Source organism: Miniopterus natalensis, chromosome 11, assembly GCF_054644295.1.
Source record: "Miniopterus natalensis isolate mMinNat1 chromosome 11, mMinNat1.hap1, whole genome shotgun sequence".
NCBI classification, from domain to species: domain Eukaryota; kingdom Metazoa; phylum Chordata; class Mammalia; order Chiroptera; family Miniopteridae; genus Miniopterus; species Miniopterus natalensis.
Genome location: NC_142091.1, coordinates 31,357,763 through 31,379,465, shown reverse-complemented (window position 1 = coordinate 31,379,465; position 21,703 = coordinate 31,357,763). Strand labels below are relative to the sequence as shown.

Genomic DNA, 21,703 nt, shown 5'->3' with positions numbered 1-21,703 from the left:
TTGCAAAAATGGAAAGGTCCTTAGAGGAGGGAGGTATTCATCTGACCACACTATAGGATTACTGATTGTTAGAATTAAGCTGAACTTTAGGGACAGTTTTAAACCCTCTCCTGCTAAGGAAGGTGTCCTTTCCTCACTACCACTGCTCTGTCATAATCCAGGCCTGAAAGATTTCTAGGGACAGGGAACTATAGTCTTTTGGGGGGTGGCTCTAACTACTGGGAGTTGTGGTCTTATAATGATCACAAATAAACATTTCTGTTACTTATGCACGGTGGTTCTGCTTCTTTCTGTCCTCTGGGTGACACCAAAGTTGTATTTTCCATATGATAGTCCTTGAGGTTTACAAGGAAAACCCCCTTAACCTTTTCTTCTCCAGGTTAAATATACCCATTCCCATCAGTCATTCAATTATTTTTAAGGAGTCTCCCTGAATAATTAAACAATGAATTCCAGAGGCATAATATTTACATATTTTTACATATTATATAATATTTACTGAAAGTTTACAATTAACCTAATAGTTTAATTAATTGATGGTAACTAGAGCTAGTTTATTTGATAATACATTTTTAGGATTCCAGGTTATTTAAAATGTACCAAATTTTGGAACTATATTAAACATAATTTAGTCTTTCTTTGATATTTTGGAAAGTATAATAAGATCCCAGAAAGCATCAAGGCCATCATATGGCTATATTTTTTTTTTTATTGCAAAACAGCCACATGGAAGATGGCTAAAGTGAATGTTCCAGCTAACAAAATAGAATTTTCTTTACCTATAACCTAAGTCATTAGGTAGTTTTGCTGTTTTGTTTTTTATTTCAATTCTCTTTTATTACATCATTGACTCTAGTTCCATTTTGCTTTAACTTTAATCAACACATAAGCTTTTATTCAAAGCACAAGATCCCATAGCATCAGCAAAGAAAAGAGCAGAATAATTTGCCACCAAGAACCACGAGAAAATTCTTACTCTCATTTAATTGCCCCTTCTGGTCAAAATACCGTTTATCAAGAAATTGCTTAAAATTAAATAAAAAAGGTAGAAAGTGTTGGAAAAGTTTGACACCAAATAGAAAGAAATACAGTATAAAAGAGTGGTGTTGATGAGCCAACTCAGACATTTTCCGTGTTAGTCTACATGTAAGGAAATCACTAAGGTGTTATCCTGCTACATTTCCTTGCATTGTCTTATCTGGGACCAGGAATGGAGATGGAAAAAAGAGCATTTGCTCCAACCCTTGATGTACTCCCGGGCTTTTTAAATCTGAGGTTAATTTCCCTTTCAGTTATTCATCCTTGGCTATTCCCAGTCCATTCTCAGCACCTAAATGGATTTTCCAGACATTCACACAATTGCAAGAACAACTGCCTTGCGTCAGGAATTGCAGGTAACACTCTAAACCACAGAGAAACCCATGGCAACCACAACCACTGTAGGGTTTTCCAAAGAGCCTCATTCTATCGGGCCAGCAAACATCTCCCTTAACAATGCAGAGCTGCCACTGACGCCAGCTCTCAGGGCAATCGGACTGACCTTCAGAGGAGAGATGTGGGACTGCAAGACGTATCCGTGGACATTCTCTATTTGAGACAAGTTCTTCTCTGACACATGCACGAGCTCAGGGCCTCTCACTTCATGGGTTAGTCGAGGTAAGGAATGATCATGTGGGGCATCCTCATCTTGATATCGATACTTCTAGGAGAAAAGGCAAGAAAGAAACACAGCATTAGTGTTTGCAAAGGGTGCAGCCCTGAGCTTCATCTTCTAACTTCAGTTGCAGGACCCAGGGTGTACCCATTGTTGACATCACCAAACAGGCTTTGCTGCAGACTCTTTTGGTGACCACCATAAACCAGGTCAAGTGCAAGCAGAAGTGAAGCAACCATCAATATTGATCAATGCTGATGAATTGTTTTAGCCTGACAAAGCACTCTTTCTATTTATGGGCTATAGAAGGGTGCCAAGTGGCTCATGCTAACACAGGCGGATCATAGGTAGTGGAAGTTGCTTGTTAAGGGCTATTTAATCCAAAGGAGTAAACAACTTAGTGGCCCTGCTTAATCTTTTCAGGTGATATGGGTCTACCCCTCCTGAAGTGAAAGGGCAGTCAGCTTGTTTCATAAGATGGGGTCCATGATGTCAAATACAGGTAATCATTTCTCCTAAGGATTCTATGTGCCACTCACAACCCAGCTAGTAAACTGTTAGTTTGCCTTACTTTGCTTTTGTTCCCTGTGAGTGATACAGGGGTATTATGGGCAGGGTCCAAGCTTCGTCATAACATCATCTCAAGCTTAAATGTGATGGCGAATCTTACCCCAGCACCCCGTTATTATTATCACCAACAGTTATTTTTATCGTGTCAGGTGGCTAACAACACGTTTTCTTAAAAAATCATACCTATGTTTCTTTCATTTTTAAGGTAAAAATATGATTTTTTGGACCTCGGCTCTCAGGCCGACTCATAATCTGACAGTAACAAGAAGGGTTGGCAATTCAACGTTATCATTACTTGTATTTTCCAGAGAGGCTTTCTACCATGTTCCAAGCTTAATATTAGTTTCAAAACAAAAATATAGCTAACAATATCTTGACTACAGTTTGCAAAGGGCTTTCATCTGTTTCTTCCATTGCAATCCTTCTTATTTATGATGTTCTATTTTACTGATGAGAAAACTAACACTCAGAGAGGTTCGGAGACTTGTGCAGGGTCCCTTAACTAATGGGCACCAGAGCTGGAACCCTGTTCAGATCATTTAAATCTGAGTCCTCTCTCTGCCACCACCAAACCCTCCCCAACGTCCATGAGGCGATGAAGCCCAAATCTGATAACTGAATTGGGAGCTTGCAGAAAGCACCTCATTGAGGCAGAACACCCCACAAAGAGAATTTCTGTGAACTGCAAAACACCATCCTTCTGTTTTCTTAACCCTGTGAATAACCTGGGAAGGTAATCTGCCTCGGAAACATGGATGTGGTTCAACATTCATTCTTGATGGGTCATGTGTTCATTGGGAGTGGAATAATGTCATGCACACGCCCGGCACAGTGTCTGGGCTTCCAGCCATCCACCCTCCACACCCCCTCCCCCTCCTCCATTCTCTCTCAGGGAGGCACTACCACCTATTGTTACCGGAGCCAGAAAAGTCGGAGTCACTCTGACTCCATGCTCTCTTTCACCCCCACCATCTGCCAATTTAATAAATCACTGAGCCTGTCTAATTTATATCTTGAATCCACTCCATCCCTAACCGACCCCCGCAACCTGCCCACCGATCGGCCCACCTTCAGCTTCTCATCAGCTCTCAGCCAGCCGCAGACAGGCTCTGGACTGGCCAGAGGGCCCCGAGGTGGCCCCTTCCCCATCTATCCTCTACCCTGCACCTGGGGCCTTTCTGAGTCACGCACTGACAAGGCCCTTCTCTTAAAAACCTTTTAGTGGCTCCCAGGGCCCACAGGGAAGAGCCCGAGCCTCCTGGCCCTGTCATAGGCCACCCCCCAACGCCAGGGCAGGAGCTGAGCCCGCATGACTTTTGAACGTTTGCATCACCAATCCCACCTCAGGACTGTGGAATAAATATAAACAAATCATTAGCTTCATTTTTTTAAAAGCTTTTAAAAAAACTGTAGTAATATACATATAACATAAAATTTACCACCTTAACCATTTTTAAATGCACAGTTTCATGTTATTAAGTGTATTCACATTGGTATGTAGTCAATCTCCAGAAATTTTTCATCTTGTAAAACTGACACTCTACACCCATAAAACGAAAACTCCTCATTTTCCCCTCCCCAAGCCCCTGGAAACCACCACTCTACTTTCTATTTCTATGAATTTAACTGCTCTAGGTACCTTATATCAGTGGCATCACACGATATTTGTCTTTTTATCGCTGACTTATTTCACTTACGTAAGTCTTTGTGCTTCATTCGTGTTGTGGCAAGTGTTAGAATTTCCTTCTTTTTAAAAGCTAAATAATATTCCATATATTCCTATACCACATTTTGTTTATTCATGTACCTGTAGATTGGCTGTTTGGTAGCTTCTGCCTCTTGGCTATTGTGAGCAGTGCTGCTGTGAGCGTGAGTGTGCAAATATCTCTTCAGGACTCAGCTTTAAGTTCTTTTGAATAGATACCCAGAAGTAAAGTTACTGGATCATATGGTAATTACATTTTTCATTTTTTGAGGAACTTTTTAAGCTTTTAAAAAGTTAACATATGTAAAGCCATGTTCATGTCACTCATAAGAATCTGAAACATACAGGGCCAAAGGCACCACAAGTAAAATTTTGCAAATTCAAGTGATTACTATGTCTCCTCATGGATTCCTGTAGTGGAATTCAGCTGATTTAGAGAAAGGTGCTATCCTAAAAGTACACATCTCACTGACTAGTTTGGATAAATAACTGTGAGAACACAGGTAATAATAATCTTAGTGGAGCTTATAAAGTGTCACAAAGAACTTATTTTAAATTAATTATTTTCATAAATTTGAGACCCAATTCAAAGACTGACAGGGCCTTAAATTAGACTGAGAAACCAATCAATATTTTATTAGTAAAAACTGTTAATTTTAACATTCATTGATCCTTTAGGCCTCAATTACACTCCTTTTCTGGAAAGCTTCCTGGGTGGGTGGTCCCATAGCTCCCTATACTCCCTCAATCACAGCTTTTATCATGTTATATGGTTGGGTATTTTTCATTTGTTTGTTTGTTTTTACGTTGAACTGTAAGCTTTTGTGAGAACTGAGATCATGTAGTTCTTGTTTATCCTTGTATCTCCAGTTCTTAGCCAAGTGGCAAATATATGCTTAATAGGTAATTGTTGAATAAAGTTATAAATGACAATTGAACAAAGAGATGAAACAGGTATGAGTTGCTTAAGCTGCAAAGGTATTTTGGCTGCTAAACACAACCTGTTTCATCGCAAAACATTATGACTTCAGGTTCAAGCAAAAAAAGTCAACCACATCATTTGCTTGACACTACCTTAAAGAAAGCCAGATCCTTAAGTATTACAGATCCTTCTCTTCATCACTCCTTTCAGCAACATACGCTAAAAGTGTAACTGAATAAAAACCAATTCTCGACCTCAAGAAGACAATATGTTATTAAGTGAGTCATACGTATGTGCAGCTAAGTCACGACACATAGCAATAATCTGAGTCTGTGGCAGGGGAAATGGCTTCTACCATTTCAAATGGCTTGAACCATTTGAAACAGGATCTAGAATGATAATAAAAAGAGGTAAGGGATATTCTAAACACGGACAACAACTATTTAGAGGAGATAAGTGTCGAGAGGGGATGATGTTTTGAAGGAACAGTGAGATGTTGAAATGGATTGTAGTAGATGCTATCGTCTCCTCCACCTAAATCCATGGAAATCCCTTTCACGCATTCAAGGCCCACATCCGCATACTTCTCAGGAAGCTTGCCCTTTGGTAACTGAAGCCTCCTGGGAGGCTTAGGAGGACTGGGAGTTAAGCTAAAACTCCCAACTCGAAAACCTCAAAGTGAAACAAACCATTGTGTTGCAGATTACACTTCAAAGCACCCGGCAGGATCGACCTGAAGCTAGACAGCACCTGAAGCTACATTCGGCAGAACTCCTGGAGCTTTCCTCACTCCCTGAAGGGTTTCTCTTGGGAACTGCGCTGCATAAATCATGCTCCCACTAATCCCAGTTCTAGGTCCACTTCAGGGGAGCCTGCTGTACGATCTGGATGCAGCTTGGGATGTGAGGTGGAGTGTGGCTGTAGACAAGCCTGAAGGGCAGCTTGCTATCTTTTGTAGACAGCAGGGAACTATCCAGGAGGCCTAAACAAAACTCTCTCTGGTGCCAACCAGACATTTCCCCCCCCCCCCAGTTTTCTCCGAGTAATGACTAAGTAAGGGAAGACAAGAACTGGTGAGAAGTACCGCATATAACACAAACGCAAACTTCCAAAGAAATCACCCTGATATCACATAAGTAGAATCTCTGCTTGGATCAATGTTGCATGAACCAAAAATGATTTTTTGTCTTGTAATACTAAGACTAATATTAAGATTAACTCTAATGCTGACATTAAAAGAAACACTCATCTTAACACTACTGCCAATATCAAAACCACTAATAATAGTAGTTATACTTAATGTACCAGGAACCGATACTGCTGTTAATTAGCTGTAAGAGAAGGCCAGACATTATAGGCGTGTCATTTGGCAGCTTCACCAGGCAGCAGCAGTTTCACACTCCCCAGGGGTCCAATAGAGGGAAGACAGGGGCATACCCAGTAAATTTGGGGTGACATAGGGAATGTACTTGTCTGTCAGTCATACCTGGGGGGCAGAGATGGTTGGCCAGAATGGGCATGGCCACTGCAAGCACTCTAACATTTGGGATATATAATCCCCTAAATAAAGAAGCTCGCTCCCTAGGGCTCTTGGGACTCTGTTGCTTGGGTCACCCTCTCTCCACTCTCTTGCATTCACCATTATGGCCCACAGCCATGCGGACCCCACATGCAATGAACTAATGGACTACAGCTAGCCTGATGCTGGACTGAACCCAGCTTCAACACGGAAAGGAAACTCTGGACACTGGATCTGATTTTAGCTCTACTGAAACCCCAGCTACACTTCTTTTATGACTAGACCTTTAAGGGAAATGGGACTTTGGAAACCTAGGGATGTAACTCCATGGAAATAACTTTCTCTACCATAATTCATCCTCCTGCGGGGGCCTCTGGAAATGCTTATTCCAGTGGCACCCCAAGAACCCCATGCCCAGCAGCAATGGGGAGGGGCAAGGCACACTCCCCTCTGATAACAACTATGCTAAATGCTTTATATGCATCATCACACCTGGTGCATACGTGTTATTCTTCATCTAATTTGAGGCTTGGAGAGTTGGGCATTTCTTTTCCAAGCTTACATACCTGGTGAGGGGCAATCTAGGATTCAAACACATGTTAGTTTGACTCTTAAAGATTCTTCTAAACTGGTAAAGACTCAAAGATCTTCAAAGACTAGCTTTGTCTTTGGAAAATATAATTCTTAGGAAATCTTGAAGAGTCATCTAACAAGGGAGATGAAATAACTCTGCAGCTGTCACATCCTGATTTCAGAACCAGCTCTAATGTTCTGGGCAATGCTGACTGATCTCTCCTTCCAGGGCTTGTCTATTAGGTACTGATGTTATTCTGGGCACCTTTCAGGGTCTGTATTGCCTGTTCAAGGAGGGCCCTTTGAGGAAGACCTCTGTTTTGAAATTTGTGCCTTCCTCTTTTCCTCTCTTCAGCTTGGTTCATTGGAGGAAATGCCAGAGCAAATAACTTTTGTAAACAGATACATTCCCACTCTCAGCTCTAAAGGGAGTGAGGCAGAAGTGCTCAAGACAGGGGATACTAATGTACTATTCTTGTCCCCCTGTCTTAACTCATTTTATCCCTGACTTCTGGAATCTTATCCCCTTTCTCCTTCTGAAGCTTTACCACCCACTCCCCATGCCCAACTCTTTCATCAGGGAAACTTTTTTAGGCCCTTGATAATTAAAATGAGTATCATCTCTTGCAAAAACCTCTGACTGCTAACGGTGAAAGGATGTCCATCCTTTATGCACTCACAGTGTTCTGCACAGATTTCTGTCATTGAATAACAGCTCTATACTGCAATGACCTATGTCTCCTACTAGGCCATGAATGCCTCAGGAGCAGAAATCAAGTACTGTTCATCTCTGACTCTCCAGTGCTCACTGATAACCATCACATAGTGAAAGACCAATACATGTGCCTTTATCTGAACTAAACTTTAACTGAGCAATAACATGACATACCCAGCTGAACCCGTGTGCAATCATTCTTACATTCCTCTTCAACCAAAGGGCCCCGGTGCAATGGGTGAAGGCTAGGAAGTCTGACCAGATTCTGCTCCCTACCTTGTGCTGATGCCTGTGTGAATCTAAACCATCCTGAGAGGCCAGAATTCAAACACAGGAGCCTACACACATCTGCTCCATCGGCTGAGGGTCTGCACAGTTTGGAAGGTGGCTCTGCGCTGGCACCACTGACACTGAGTGAGAACTCGCAAATCTTTCAAAGCCTCATAAATAAAATTCTGGGTCTCTTTGTTCCTGTATCAAAAGGGCTCTGCTTCCCCCTTGCAGCAGGAGTTGGCACTGTTCTGAAGAGAGAAAGGAATCAAACTCGGGGGAAGCCAGCACATGTCTGCAGGCCCTTGAGAGGTAAGGAGAATAGCTAACAGTTAGCAAGCACTCCCCATGAACGCTTTTCTGCCAGTATTATAGAAATGACTCCACTTAAGACTTAAAACAACATTATGAAGCAGGTATGAAATTAAGGAATGATTACAATTTCTTACAGCAAGCCAAACATTTTGGAAATGCTCAAAAGCGCTTTTTAGTTCCACCACTTCTGTTAACTATAGGGACAATAGCCCTCTGTGGGCCCAGTCTGCTCTCCCCTTCTGCAGCCTAAGTTCCCCGAGGGCAGGAGCCCCTGCCTTCCAGCTCTGTCTCCCACAGAGGGGTCAGGCCAGAGCACCAGCCAAACAGTGTGTCCCAGAGACCCGGCTGATCCAATGCTGCTGCTGGAAGGAAGCCTTTTACATTTAAAAGTGTGTTTTGGCATAAAAGGAGCCCGTATTATAGGAGCAGCCTGAAGTCAGTAAGAAAATGAAATAAATAATGGACTTGCAAAGAGTAATGACCCCTAAGGAAGCGGTGACTGCAGCTCAGAAAACAGAAAGCCAAAAGAGTGAAGAAGGCTGTCTGCCAGGATGAAGGACGTGGAATTGCGGGGTTTTAACCTTCCTCTCCTGACTGTAAATTTAATTTCCACAATAGGGCGACCTCATCCAGGCTCTGCCAGCTGCCGTCTTATTTTGAGGAAAATATTAAGCACTTTGTTATTTCCGTTTAAGGATTTTATTTACTGGAGGCTTGTGCAATCTGTAGCCAGCCAGCTCCCTTTTCCAGCTCCTCCCTCTTTCCATGATGTCTTAGCCTGTCTGTGACCTGGGACCCATCCTGGTCACCATGCTTACTGCAACTTCTCTGCAACTCCCTGTGTCCCTCTCTGGAAGGAAAATATGGGCACAAGAGAGACAAAAGAGAAGGGAAAGAATGGCCAATGCACGGATCAGGTCAGTATTTATGTTCATTTCTTTGATTTGAAATAAATTACCCTAATGGTATTTTGGCTGGTGCGGGGCTCTCTTTCCCCTTTCACCCTCTTTGGCCACTATCCCAATCCATTATTCTGGAATAGTTGCAAATATGCTGCAAATCTGGGGGGGGCGGGGGGGAGGAGGAAACTGGGAGGGTGAAGGGCAAGACAGACCACACATTATTTTCACCTTCCTGGCTCCCAGATTAGGGGGGTCTCCTTCCCCTACCACACCACTCCTTGCCTCACAGGATTTTAGGCTACCCTGTACTTATTTTTTCATAAAACTCATCACATTTTAATTTTACATTTATTTCTGTGATCACTCGCTGGATGTTTGCCTCCCCCATTGGACTGAGCCCTCCGTGGGGTCAGACCCTCGGCCTGTGTGGCTCACTGCTGCCCTCTGGTGCCCGCAGCAGTGCAGGTTCTCCATCAGCGTTCACTGAATAAATCACGCAGCCACATCTCTCCTTCAAACCCCTGATTACTCAAAGAGTTAATAAAAGTGGGTCAAAACTCACTGATGATTGACGATACACAGATCCCCCCAAGTGAGGTTATCCTTCCAGAAAAAATGACCCACCATCAGCAATACAGCTGGTCCAAAGGACACTTGAAAAAGGAAATTTTTAATATTGAAGCAGGATGTAACAGGACCGATATGAGAGATGAAAAGCTCTCCCAGGTGTTCCATTTGATATTTTTCAAACAAAACTCACCAACGAGAGGAAATGCTTTCCTGCTTTTTGCCACGAAGACAGGACAAGCCAAGGATGTTAATTAAATTACAAATCAGCTGTCTGCTAACAGCTGACAGAGCTTTGTGTGCTTCCAAGCAACGTCAGATATTTTAAACCCTCTGTAATTACCCACCGTGGAGGAGCTGCCAAAAAGGACATGTTCATGAATATTTAATGGATCTTAAGATCCGTTTTGAAGAACTGGTGATTTAAATAATTATGAGGAACCTACTCTAGCTCAGTGCTGCCCTCTATCAGTGAATGGAAGATGCTGGAAATGTAGTGTGGTAGGAAGTGCTTTCTCCCCAGAAACTCTGAGCTATGCCCAAGACCTAAGGGAGGCCAGGATCACACAGGAGAGATAGTTATATGGTTATTCAGCCTTTAAGCTCTCTGAGCAAGTCTGAATGGGGTCACCGACCAATGATCTAGGAAAATCATGGGTGTGGAATTGTAAAATGAATTTGTATAAGATGCCACACATTCAGGGTGCTATTTATAATTCACAAAGCACTCTCAGAAACATTGTCTCAAGTAATTCAAGAATTGGAAAAAGATGGTATTGTTATTCTGATTTGCATATGAAGAAAAAGAGGATGGGCAAGTCTCCAAAGTGTTAAATAAATGGCAAAGCAAGTTTCAAACCAACAAGAGGCAGCCTGATGTACTGAAGGGTGCGTGGAGCCCAGCGTTTGAAACATGGGCTCAAATGCTCTAATGCTACTTGCTGGCTGGGAGACATCTGTCAAGTTTCTGGATATCTCTAAGCTTCAGTTGATTGAAGCTATAAACTGGTAATTACAGAATCTGCCTCATAGAAATATGAGCACTGAATGAGACTGTATTCCTGGCACATGGTAGCTGATTGACCAGCGTGAAGACTCTCCTTTCTGGAACTCTCAAGTCCTTTGCATTTGATAGGTGGGTGGAAAGAAACAGTGGTTCCTAAGAGTGAACTCTTCAGGCTGTTAATGCTGTCAGCAGAATGGAAGTGAATGGGAATGGTCATTTGTAGCTTCTGACTTTGTCTATCATCTCTCTCCTCCTAGGACCATCAAATTAGAATAACTCTCTGAAATCTCAGTTAGAGAGTAGTGACTAAGAGTGCATACTCTGGAGAGACTGCCTGGATCAATTCCCAGTACTATCATGTACTATATGACCTTGAGCAAGTCATCAAACTCTGTGAGACTTGATATTCCCATCTGTAAAATAGGACTATTACCTTAAAGGATTTCTAAGAAGCCAAGTGAGATAATGCATGGAAGGCACTTAGCAGGGTGTCTGTGATGTAGTATGTGGTCACTTAATATCAGCTATGGTCTTATTGTAACATTAGATGTTTTTACTTGATTATAAAAGACTTTGGAAATATAAAAAATAACTAGTTAAAGGTAAATAAATGTAGCCTCTTTTTGTTTTTTTTCCTTTCAACTTCTTCAAAGCATACAATTACAACTTTTCCACTACCCTATAACACATAGACTATGTTCCAATCTCACGGCTCTCCTGATCCCACAAAGCACTCTTCAGTCCTTTATGCCATCCTCAGTGCTTGAAAACTTCCCAGGCTCTCTCAAACTATCTCTACTCAACTCGGCCGGCCCTGCCATTCCAGCTTCTGTGACTCCTCTCTCCTCCCAAATCTTTCACTCAACAAGAATGTATTCTAGTTATAGAATAAGCAAGTCATGGGGATATAATGTACAGTGTGGTGACTACAGTTAATAATACTGTTAAAAACCAAAAAATATAAGTATGTTGAGCACCTACTATGCGACAACCATTATAAGTGCTAGGGGTACACATTCCCTCCTATCCTTTGTGTTTGATGTCTTGTCTACCTCTAATAGCCTCCCCAACTATCTTTCACCTGGTTATTGCCAAACCCCTTAAAACTTACCTCCTGTATGATTTCTTCCAAGATGCCCTCCCTGGGCAGCCAGGTTTGGCTAAGTGTCCTTTTTCTGTGATCACATGACTGATACCCTGAGAATTCGTCTTTTTTTTTAAAGCCCGTATGTAACTGATTTTCTCAAGGGGACATAAATACTTCTTGATAGATTATTGTACCACCATCAGCAAACAACCTGCCTGGGGTCCAGTAGGTGCTCAATAAGTGCTTCTGAACTGAACTACCCTTGGTAAGATGTAAGTTCCTCGGACTCTTGTATACTCCACCATACAGGGCCCATCCTAGAAGCAGCATGCACTCAAGTAACCTGTCTCGGTTCTATAGGAGATCTGGTTAGTGCCCAGAGCCCTGTAAGATTTTTAGCAATAAAATAAAAGAACTGGTGAGTTGTGTAGCACAGTAATAAAGTGAGTTATTTTGGGGAATTGTTCAAGTTTTGGGTGTGAGGCACCTGGGAAGGTATGTTGACTCGTTGCTTTCTGGAACAAGGAGTCGAGTGGGGGAAAAATTGTGACACTTGAGAAAGGCACTGAGTGAGCACCCCCCTTTCCCACACTCTGTGAGCACTGAGTCAGAGCTACTAAGGAGGCACATGAATGGGACTGTCCAAAATAATCTTACCCCAGACTCTCTGAACCCCAGGTCAACAGCTGGACACACAGACAAGAGTACCAACCTTGATAAGCACAATAAAATGTACTGAAGGATATGTAAGGCAAGGGAGATGTTTAGAGGAATACACACTATGTTGACACTGGTTGTCTCTGGTTGATTACTGATTTCACTGTTTGAGTTACATGTGTTACTTGGAGAATAAAAATTAACACAGCAGAATATGTAAGACATGATCAAGTATTTGATTTGTTGTAATGGAGAAGGCCCGGTGGGCTGCAAGCTATGTGGTGAGAAAAAAATTCTCCAGCCATGGAAAAGGTTTATATGAGTTTAGCTAACTTTGAGAGCTGACTTAAGGGTGCAAGGATGAAGGCCAGCCGAAGGAGGGGGCAGCTGGAGAGGAGTTTACTGGGGAAGGAGAGGGCTCGAAGTCAAATGGCTTTGTTATCAAGAAATCAAAGCAATGATCTGGGAACATGCTCAGCAATTCATTCGTCCATTTGAAACACAACTCCAAATACTGGGTGAGTAATTCTCCAGGGATAGCTGCATTGGATTCAAGCGAGGGCAGTAACATCTTGTGGGCAGTCACTGTCTGACTCAGTCCACCAGCCGTGCCACTGCTGTAGCTCCTGGGGGTGAGAGCCCTTCACTGCGGGAGGCTAGAAGTGTGCCCTGCTCTGTGTTCCTGGTACCCAGAGAAGATGAAATGTTTATTTCAGCTGAATGCTTAGTCAAGTGATGCAAATTCCCTGTGCCTCAGTTTCCTGAGCTTCAATTCTGTTCCTGTCACTAATCAGCAATGTGACTTCAGACAAGTAGGGAAGCTCTCAGAGACTCAGATTCTGCATTTGTAAGATGGGGCTATTAATACTTATAACAGTGTTTCTATAGGAAATTGATGAGATAACATGCATAAATGTCTTGGCATAGGGCCTGACTCTTGCTCAATGCTTAGGATATCTAAGTCTATTCCTGTTTCTGTCAGTGTCATATAGTCATCTTTCCAATATTATCAAAGGGGTACACACACACACACACACACACACACACAAACACACACACAGAGACACACACACACCAGCATGCATGCACATACTCAGCTCAGACTTACCTCTGTTATAAGGAGCTGGCTTCCTGCATGCTCCCACAGGCATCAGCATCATTACAGATCACAAACCCTCCGAAGGAGACAGACCCATTCAGACTAAGTTGTGAGCACGTTGCCTCCACTGCTCTGAGATCCATTTTCTTTTCTGTATGTGAGGCCACCTTCTCATTTTTACCTGATGCTTCCATCTGGTCCAAGGCTCCTGGCCTCATCTGCCTATGGTCATCATGTCTGTCCAGCAGGCAGAGAGAACAACCTCAGACACAGGTGCTAGATTTGCCACCATTGCTTACTCAAGCCACTCCTGCGCTTCTGGACCTCAGAACCTGTGGTGGAATTGACGCCCACCCAATCCTTCCATCCATATTTGACTTCTCAGGACTAAACCACTTGCCACCTGAACCTAGAACATCTCTTGAAGTTCTTCTGGCTGGTTGTGTGCCTGCTCCTGGCTTTCCCTGGGCAGCCTGTTGGCATGTGCTTCCTCTGTGACATATAGCAAGTAACATCCCTTCCTAACAAGAGCATCATCATCTATTCATTCAACACAGTATTTATTTACATTTTATATACCAATCACTACATTTTCAGTGCTAAGAGTGCAGTATTTTAGAAAAAGGTAAGTTTATTACCTCTTACAGCTTGAATTCTAGTTGCATTAGGTAATTTAACTCTTTGCCTGAATCCTGTTGTGTGGTTTTTGTTTTGTTTTTTCAACATGCTTCCCTTATCCAGCAGCAAGCATGAATAGCTGTTCTCTCCATGGGAAGATGCCAGGTGGTCCAAGTGGGCAACCTCTCTAAATTATCTCTGTGGTGATGCAAATAGGCTTGATCCAACTAGCTGTACTTGGCAGGCTGCCTTTGGCCCAGAGCCCCTCATGATGAGCTGGCTTCAGTGACATTAGAACATGGAATAGGTGAGGGATCAGGACAGAAGGTGCAGACTTGACTCTGGCTTCATGAGCAGTGGGTTCCAATCAAAAAGGATTATTTGGCAATCAGACTTTGTCATAAAAATATTAATATTTCCTCAAATAAAGCTGCTTCATAATCCATGTTTGGTTTAGGTGGTTTACTCTGCAAATAAGATATAATTCATTTGGGAAGGCCTTATTATTCTTAATCTAGGTATTTGAATATGCAATTAAATGCCCAATTATTGAGTGCTATTTTGTGCTTATTACATTCTTAGGATATATGCCACAAATCAAGAAAGCCTAGAGAGTTTCCTCATTTTCCTGTCCTGGTGCCCAGCTGGGAAGAGACAGGGTCACCTTTCAGATGAGTGCCTACGATACTGAATGCACATGTATCGATGTTTTTCAACAAACTTACAAACTAGTTCCTATTTCTCCCTCATTTTACAGCTGAGAAATTAGAGTCGGGGAGAGATTAAGCAAGTTGTTCACACAATTAGTGAGAAGCTGTTCATGCCTCACTATGCTCGCAATCCCTACCTTTACGCCGGCCTTCACTGTCTCTCGGGCATTGTGCATTTCTTACTCTCTGACTCAGGTATTTCTTGTGAGTGTGGTAGATGCTTTGTTCCTTTAGTTTAAAAGTCAAGTTCTGCAAGCTTCCCTGTGTCCTTGCTGGGCCGTAGAATACGATTGAGGGACAGCATAAATAGAAAGAACCTAGTTAATGACACTGCCATATTCCTGGTCACCCGAATACAAAACTCTGCAGATGAAGATGACCCTTCAGCGCCTTTCCCTTTTCATGACTTCCAGAGCAGGGTCAACCTAACTCAGCTGGCAGGACACAACACTTAATATCAGAGTCAAGGCCAAAACCACTTCACAGGAGACTGAGGGTTCTTTGATGAAGGTAGGGATGCTCTAGCAGCCGTCTCAGTAGGCCTCTGACACAGAGGAGGGGTTTAGTACATTTTGTCAGGTGAATGAGTCTATATTTAGTTAAATGGCTTCTGCTTCAGCAAGGGCTCTCGTTCTTTCTTCTTTCCCCATCTCCACCGCCCCGTCGAGCCCCCGTCCTCTCCCCAGAATCCTGCACTTGCCTCTTACTTCCCTGTCCACCCATAGCCCTTGCCCCACCTCTCCACCTTCCCCACCCCACCCTCCACAGCCTACTGTTCCACCATGCTAAATTATTTGCAGTTCAGAGGAGGAGTGTTATACCACCTCGAGGACTTGGCACTTGCTATGGCCCTGGTGTCTTTTGCCATCACCTCCAGGGCTCAGCTAAGGTGATGCCTCCTCCCAGAAGCCTCCCTGACTGACCCACATCCCGTTGCCTGTGCCCCCGCCCCACGCTGGGGTCAGGACTCACAGCAATCCGTGCACACACACACCACTTTGAATGTATAACTTATGCCTGTTTACTTGATTGTTTACCTTTATGGACTATTTTGAGTGCAAGAGTTAAGCCTTATGTGTTTTTGTGCTACCGGTGCCAGGTGTTCAACGGGTGTTAGTAAATGTTTGCTAAATGACTAATACCAACCTAGTAACTAGTTGCCTTATCAGCATTCTCTCCCTCAGCCCATTCATTCAACAATCACCCCCAGATACATTTTAAGCACAGCGCTGGCCATGTCACTCGCCCGTTTGAAGCCCTCAGCAGTTCACGACCGCCCCAGAATGAAACATGGGCACCGTGGCGTGGCATCCGCGCCACTCCCGATCCCTCTCTAAAGTCCTGTCTCCTGCTGTGCTTCTTCACCGGTTCAGTCAGGTGCAGCACAAGGACATTTGGATCAAGAATGAACTGGACATATGCAGGTAGTCCCATAAAATTGTCACAAAGTTGTGCTGCCACGTATTAATCTTCAAACTTCCATTAACTTTCTGGCATTCTCCCCAACATGTCCTCTGACACGAGCAGGTTGAACTGGTCAAGAGAAGACAGAAATTCCCAGGAGGACAGCTAAGCCTGCTGCCAGGAACCAGATAAGAAACCCAAGGACCACCATTAGGAAACTCCTCTGCAAGGGAAAGGTCCAAGATGGTGTCTGCAATCCCTTTTCAAGGGACCTTTTGACAAGCTTTTCTTCATTAGCGTACTCTAAATATCATGCCCAGGGGTGGAGATTTAACATTAAAGCAAGACATGTGATGTATGGCTAGGTATGTTCCAAGCATGTTTAGGAACTGTGCATGTTCCCTTGGAAATCTGAGAACTCTCCACCCTTTTCTCAGAAATCTCTGTGCCCGAGACCTCCTAACTTCCCCCCAAACCCTTCAAGAGTGTCCTAACTCCCCAGAATCGGGGAGAAGGGATCTTCAGAGCACAAGCTCCTCCTTTTCCATCTCCTAGCCAAAGAATAAAGTTTCTGATCTGCTTTACTGAACAATTTCATTCTACTGGAGCTAAAGACACTGGGCAGAACAAACATGATTTTAGGTCCCTGACTAGCAGGAGTTGGTGACAAAGTTATATTGGAGCTGAAATGTTTCTAAGCCCTAGCGCCCTTGTAGCTGTGTGGTAAGGCAATAGCATAATCATTACAGTCTATTCATAGTAATCTTAGCATTCACCTGGGCCCTGCTGAGCTTCTCACAGATGCCTCCCTTTTCTAATCCAGTGTTACAACTGGACTGTCCTTTGTGGTTTTTATTCAATTGCAAGATACTTTTCAGCGATAACAACTAGGAAACTTTAAAGAAAAAAAGAGGTTCTTACTTACAGGCCCTGGAGCTACAAGGCATGCCAGGGGGCACACAGGGAGGTCAAGGTAAGGGGGGGAGAGAGCACAAGCACAGGTCTTTTTTTTGAAGTTCTGCTGCTACTGGGTTAAGGAGGGGGGCCTAGGATTTCTCGGGTTCACTCTTTATTGGTGAATTTAAAACCTAAGAATGGAAATTTAATGAGGAAGAGAAAGAAGTAGCCATTGGTTAGTTACTGAAATCACCCGAGATCTTTAACACAAAGGAGACTGAGTGGGAGGGGAGGACGGGCTCTTTATCTAGAGCTGGCAAGGTGTTTATTGGAGATAAGCTGGCAGGGCTTACATCACCATTACTCAGGTGTAGACAAACCTACTGTGCTGCCAATCCCATGAAAGTATGGCACACACAATCACAGTAGTAGGCTGTGCTATCTAGGCCTGTGCAAGTGTGCTCTCTGATGTTCGCACAAGGACGAAATTGCATAAGGATGCATTCCTCAGAAGATATCTTCATCTCTAACAGCACATGACTGTTCCTCCATTCCATTCAAACTAGCCAAGTGATTTTTTTTCCTAAAGTTCTCCCTCATTTTCCCCACTTTCCTGTCTTGTTCTCTTTTACTTTGAATGATGGTCTTTGAACCACAGGTGGGGAGCACCTTGCTCTTGTTTGAGGTTCTATTCAAATGTCACTGTTCCCTCCGTCTCCCCTGATCTTTCCCAAACAGGCGTGATCTCTCCTTGTCTTCACTCTGTACTCTCCTACAATGAAATTGCCCACCATTGAGTCTGTAGTTGTTTCCATCCATCCATCCTGTGATCAAGCACTCACAAGGAGTTACGGAGGCCCTGTACTAGGCACTGATAATATTTAGAGACAAAAGACAATCACAGGTCTCTCTGAGCTCCCATTGCAGTAACTGAGACTCATCAACCTAAGATGTCCTTGATAAAACACATCCTGATTTCAGAGATGATATTTAAAAAGTGCACCCTAAAATTGATGAAATGACACATTAAAGTATATTATAAACAGATTCCCATGAAAGTATGCTTAACCTAGCTTTGGGTGTAAGGGGATAGCTTCCTGGAGAGTAAGACACCTTTGATTCCCTTTACAGAGTGAAAAGGCATTAGGCACAAAGTAGCAGGAAATGAACAGCAGGTTCCAAGTCAGGGAAGAGTGCTGTGGAGCATAACTTCTCTTAAGATATTAAAATGCTTGAATGTATGCTCTTACATACGTTCCCTCTGGAGGGTTTCAGAGCCTTAAATATTTGTGTAGATTGAAATTAAATTTATTCCAGGCCATAGAATTATTAGCAAAAGGATATCACCATTTATGTACTACAATATAAATGAGCTTGTTGCTCTCTCCTTAAAATTTGCAATGTGGAGCTAACACTTCAAAGGGTTTTGAAAAATAAATTGCTTGGGAAAAATAGCCAATTTGAAATCTGAAATATAACTGATGCACTTACCATCCACAGAAACAGGGTCTGAATGATTTGACTGTTGTATAGCTTGGACTTTCATTTGTTTGTAGACTTGGCAAGGCTAATAGAGGTCATCTAATTCACATTCCCCATTCATCATAAAAAACTTAGCTCTAAAAGCTATGGGCAACTTCTGGCCTCCTGGGACCTGCTCAGTCCATTCAACTCATGGCTGCATTTCTATTTTTGTGTGTTTTGTTTTCGTCTTCCTTGTATTTATCCAATAAAGACTTTTTTTTCCGGGTAAGAAAAATTAACAATCATAGTGAAGCTTCTCAAACATGTTACTCTTTAGCCTAAAAATAGTTACTCCTTCTTAAGGTGGATAAGACTTGCTCATCCCTGAGCAGAGAATAATCTGTAGGTTGATTGCATGCACTAGCTGCTGGAATTTAATAATCAGCAAGGCAGATGATACTCTTTCTCTTTGGGAGCATCCCTTCTAGTAGAGGTGACCGACTAAACTCAAACAAATGAAATAATCCCGGATTGTCGAGAGAAGGTGAAAGTGCTCCAAGGAAGCACAAAGGAGAAACCTTATTCCACAGAGGTCAGGGGATGCTTCTAAGATGATGTAAAAGCTGATGCCTGACGAATGAGAGAATTTCCGTGGGAAGAGTTGGTCAGACCACATTCCAAATGAAAGGAGAAGCAACCATGAGAGACTCTGAGTTGGGAGAGAGCTTGGCAGGTGTTAGGATGGACAGAGCTTTCTGAGGAAGGGTGAGTGAGCACAATCTGAGGCAGGAAGGGTAACCTGGGCCCAAACCACACAGGGCCCGGTAGGTCTCCAGAAGGATTGAGGTCTCCATACTGAGAAAAATTGAAAAGCAACGAAGGATTTCAGCAGTCAAGTGACATGATATGATTTATATTTTTAAAAGCCAACTCCTGCAATGTTGGTGAGATTGTAAGATGGTGCAACCACTATGGAAAAATGGCATGGGGGTTCCTTAACAAAATAAAAATAGAGCCACCATATGATCCAGCAATCTCACCTCTAGATATATATTCAAAAGAATTGAAAGTAGGGTCTTGGAGAGATAGTTGCACGTCTACATTACAGCACCATTACTCACAATGGCAACAAGGTGGAAGCGACCCAAGTGTCCATCAACAGACAAATGGGTAAATGGAGCCTGTACATGCGGTGCAATATGATTCAGCCTTGAAAAGGAAAGATACTCCATCGCCCGTTACAATCCATGAGAATATCATACTAAGTGAAACGAGCCAGTGACAAAGAGACGAACACTGTATGATTCCACTTTAGGAGATAGCTGACGCGAAATTCATACACACAGAAAGTAGAATAGGGGTTGCCAAGGGCTGGGGTAAAAAAGGGCAAAGAAAGTTGATATTTAATGGGTAGGGAGTTTCCGTTTTGCAAGATGAAAAGTTCTGGAGATTGGTTACACAGCAATATACTTAGCACTCCTGAAGCTTACACTTAAAATGGCTAAGGTGGTAAATTTTATGTGTTTTTCACCACAGCGCTCTAGGGGCCGGTTGAGAACGAATTGGAGGAAGAGGAGAAAGGAAGGGGTGGAGGCCAGTGGGGGGCTCTGGGGGGACCGTGAGCTCTGCCCCTGCGCTCCCTATGGCGAGGCCACAGCCAGGCACCGCAGACTCCAAGTTCTCTCTTGCTCACGCACAAAAGCATTCCAAACCCCATGTTTCTCATTCCTTCACCCTGTCAACAGCTCTTCTCAGAAGGGAGGAGTAATGAAAACTGAACTTTCTAAGTGGGGGGGCACAATCAGCTCCCCCCTGGGCCGGTCCTCTGACTGGGAGGAAAGAGCAAGAGGCCGGGTAGCAGGTGGACTTTAAGCAACTGCTCGTAACCCGCCCTGGGAGTCAGACACTGTGTCAGTCTCCCACAGGAAATGGCCTCCTCGGGAGCTTTTAATAAACTTGGGCATTGGCCTAACAGCAAATTCAGAATTTTTCTTTCATTTTTCTGTTGTGGATCATAGCAGCAGCCCTAAATGGTTAAAGCACAGAGGGCAGAGAAGAGCCCAAATTCCTCAGCTGATGCAGAGGGATCCCTAAGTTCTTAGAAGACAATTATTTTGTACTTCAATAAAAAACGTTATTTAAAATTCATTGTGAAATCTTTCATGCATACACAATAATTTATATCAATTCTCCAAGCTCTAAAGAGTAAATAACACACTCCCTTGTAAACTGTCACCTAGCTGAAGAAGTTGAATAGTGTTGTAAACAGAGTAGAAACCCCTGGGTACTCATCCTTGGCCATATTTATCTCCCTCTCCCCAGAGGTAACTGTTATGTGTTCACAATTTCCTGCTTCTCTCAATGGTCTTATTACCTAGACACATATCTGTGATGGTTACGTTTATGAGTCAACTCAGTTAAACTATAGTACCTGGTTATTTAACCTGGGTGTTGCTATGAAGGAGTTTTGTAACTGTGATTAACACCTACAGTAAGTTGACTTTAAGCAAAGGTTACCCTCAGTGACCTCAGTGGGCCTCGTCCCATCAGCTGAAAGGCCTGAAGAGCAAATCTGGGGTTCCAGAGAAGCAATCTCACTGTGGGCTTCTGCTTCAGCTCTCTCCTGAGAGTGCCCAGCCTGCTGGTCTGCCCTGAGGATTCAGGACTCAATCCTCACAATCCTGTTAGCCAACTCCTTAAAATAATTTTTTAAAGCTTTAGAATAAAACAAATATTGTGTTTTACTCTGTTTCTGGCTCTTTGATAGTAGTCTTTAAAAAGTGTGCAGTTTTTTATCAGTTTTGGAACTTTACATAAGCAGTTTCATATTGTGGTTCTTTTTCTGAAATATTGTGAAGGTCATTCACATTAATGCATACAAGTCTAGTTCATTTCTTTTTAATTTTGTACAGAGGGTCATTGTATGGTACAATGGGCCATTTTCTTGGTAAAGAACATTTTATTGTTTTCCTTTCTGGAATAACAAAGCTATAACAATGCTGTTATTACAGTCTGGTAAATATTTCCAGGTGCACATGTGTAAGAATCT

General features: G+C 43.0%; 1 protein-coding gene across 1 annotated transcript in view; it reads right to left on the bottom strand.

The window, feature by feature from the left end:
• The window catches only part of DLG2 (discs large MAGUK scaffold protein 2), a 1,615,022-nt gene that overhangs the window by 851,546 nt on the left and 741,773 nt on the right, over positions 1-21,703 (bottom strand). Inside the window, exon 6 of the mRNA XM_016206846.2 lies at positions 1,541-1,702. Within this exon, the coding sequence (XP_016062332.2) occupies positions 1,541-1,702 (162 nt within the window). The remainder of the gene's footprint in view (positions 1-1,540; positions 1,703-21,703) is intronic.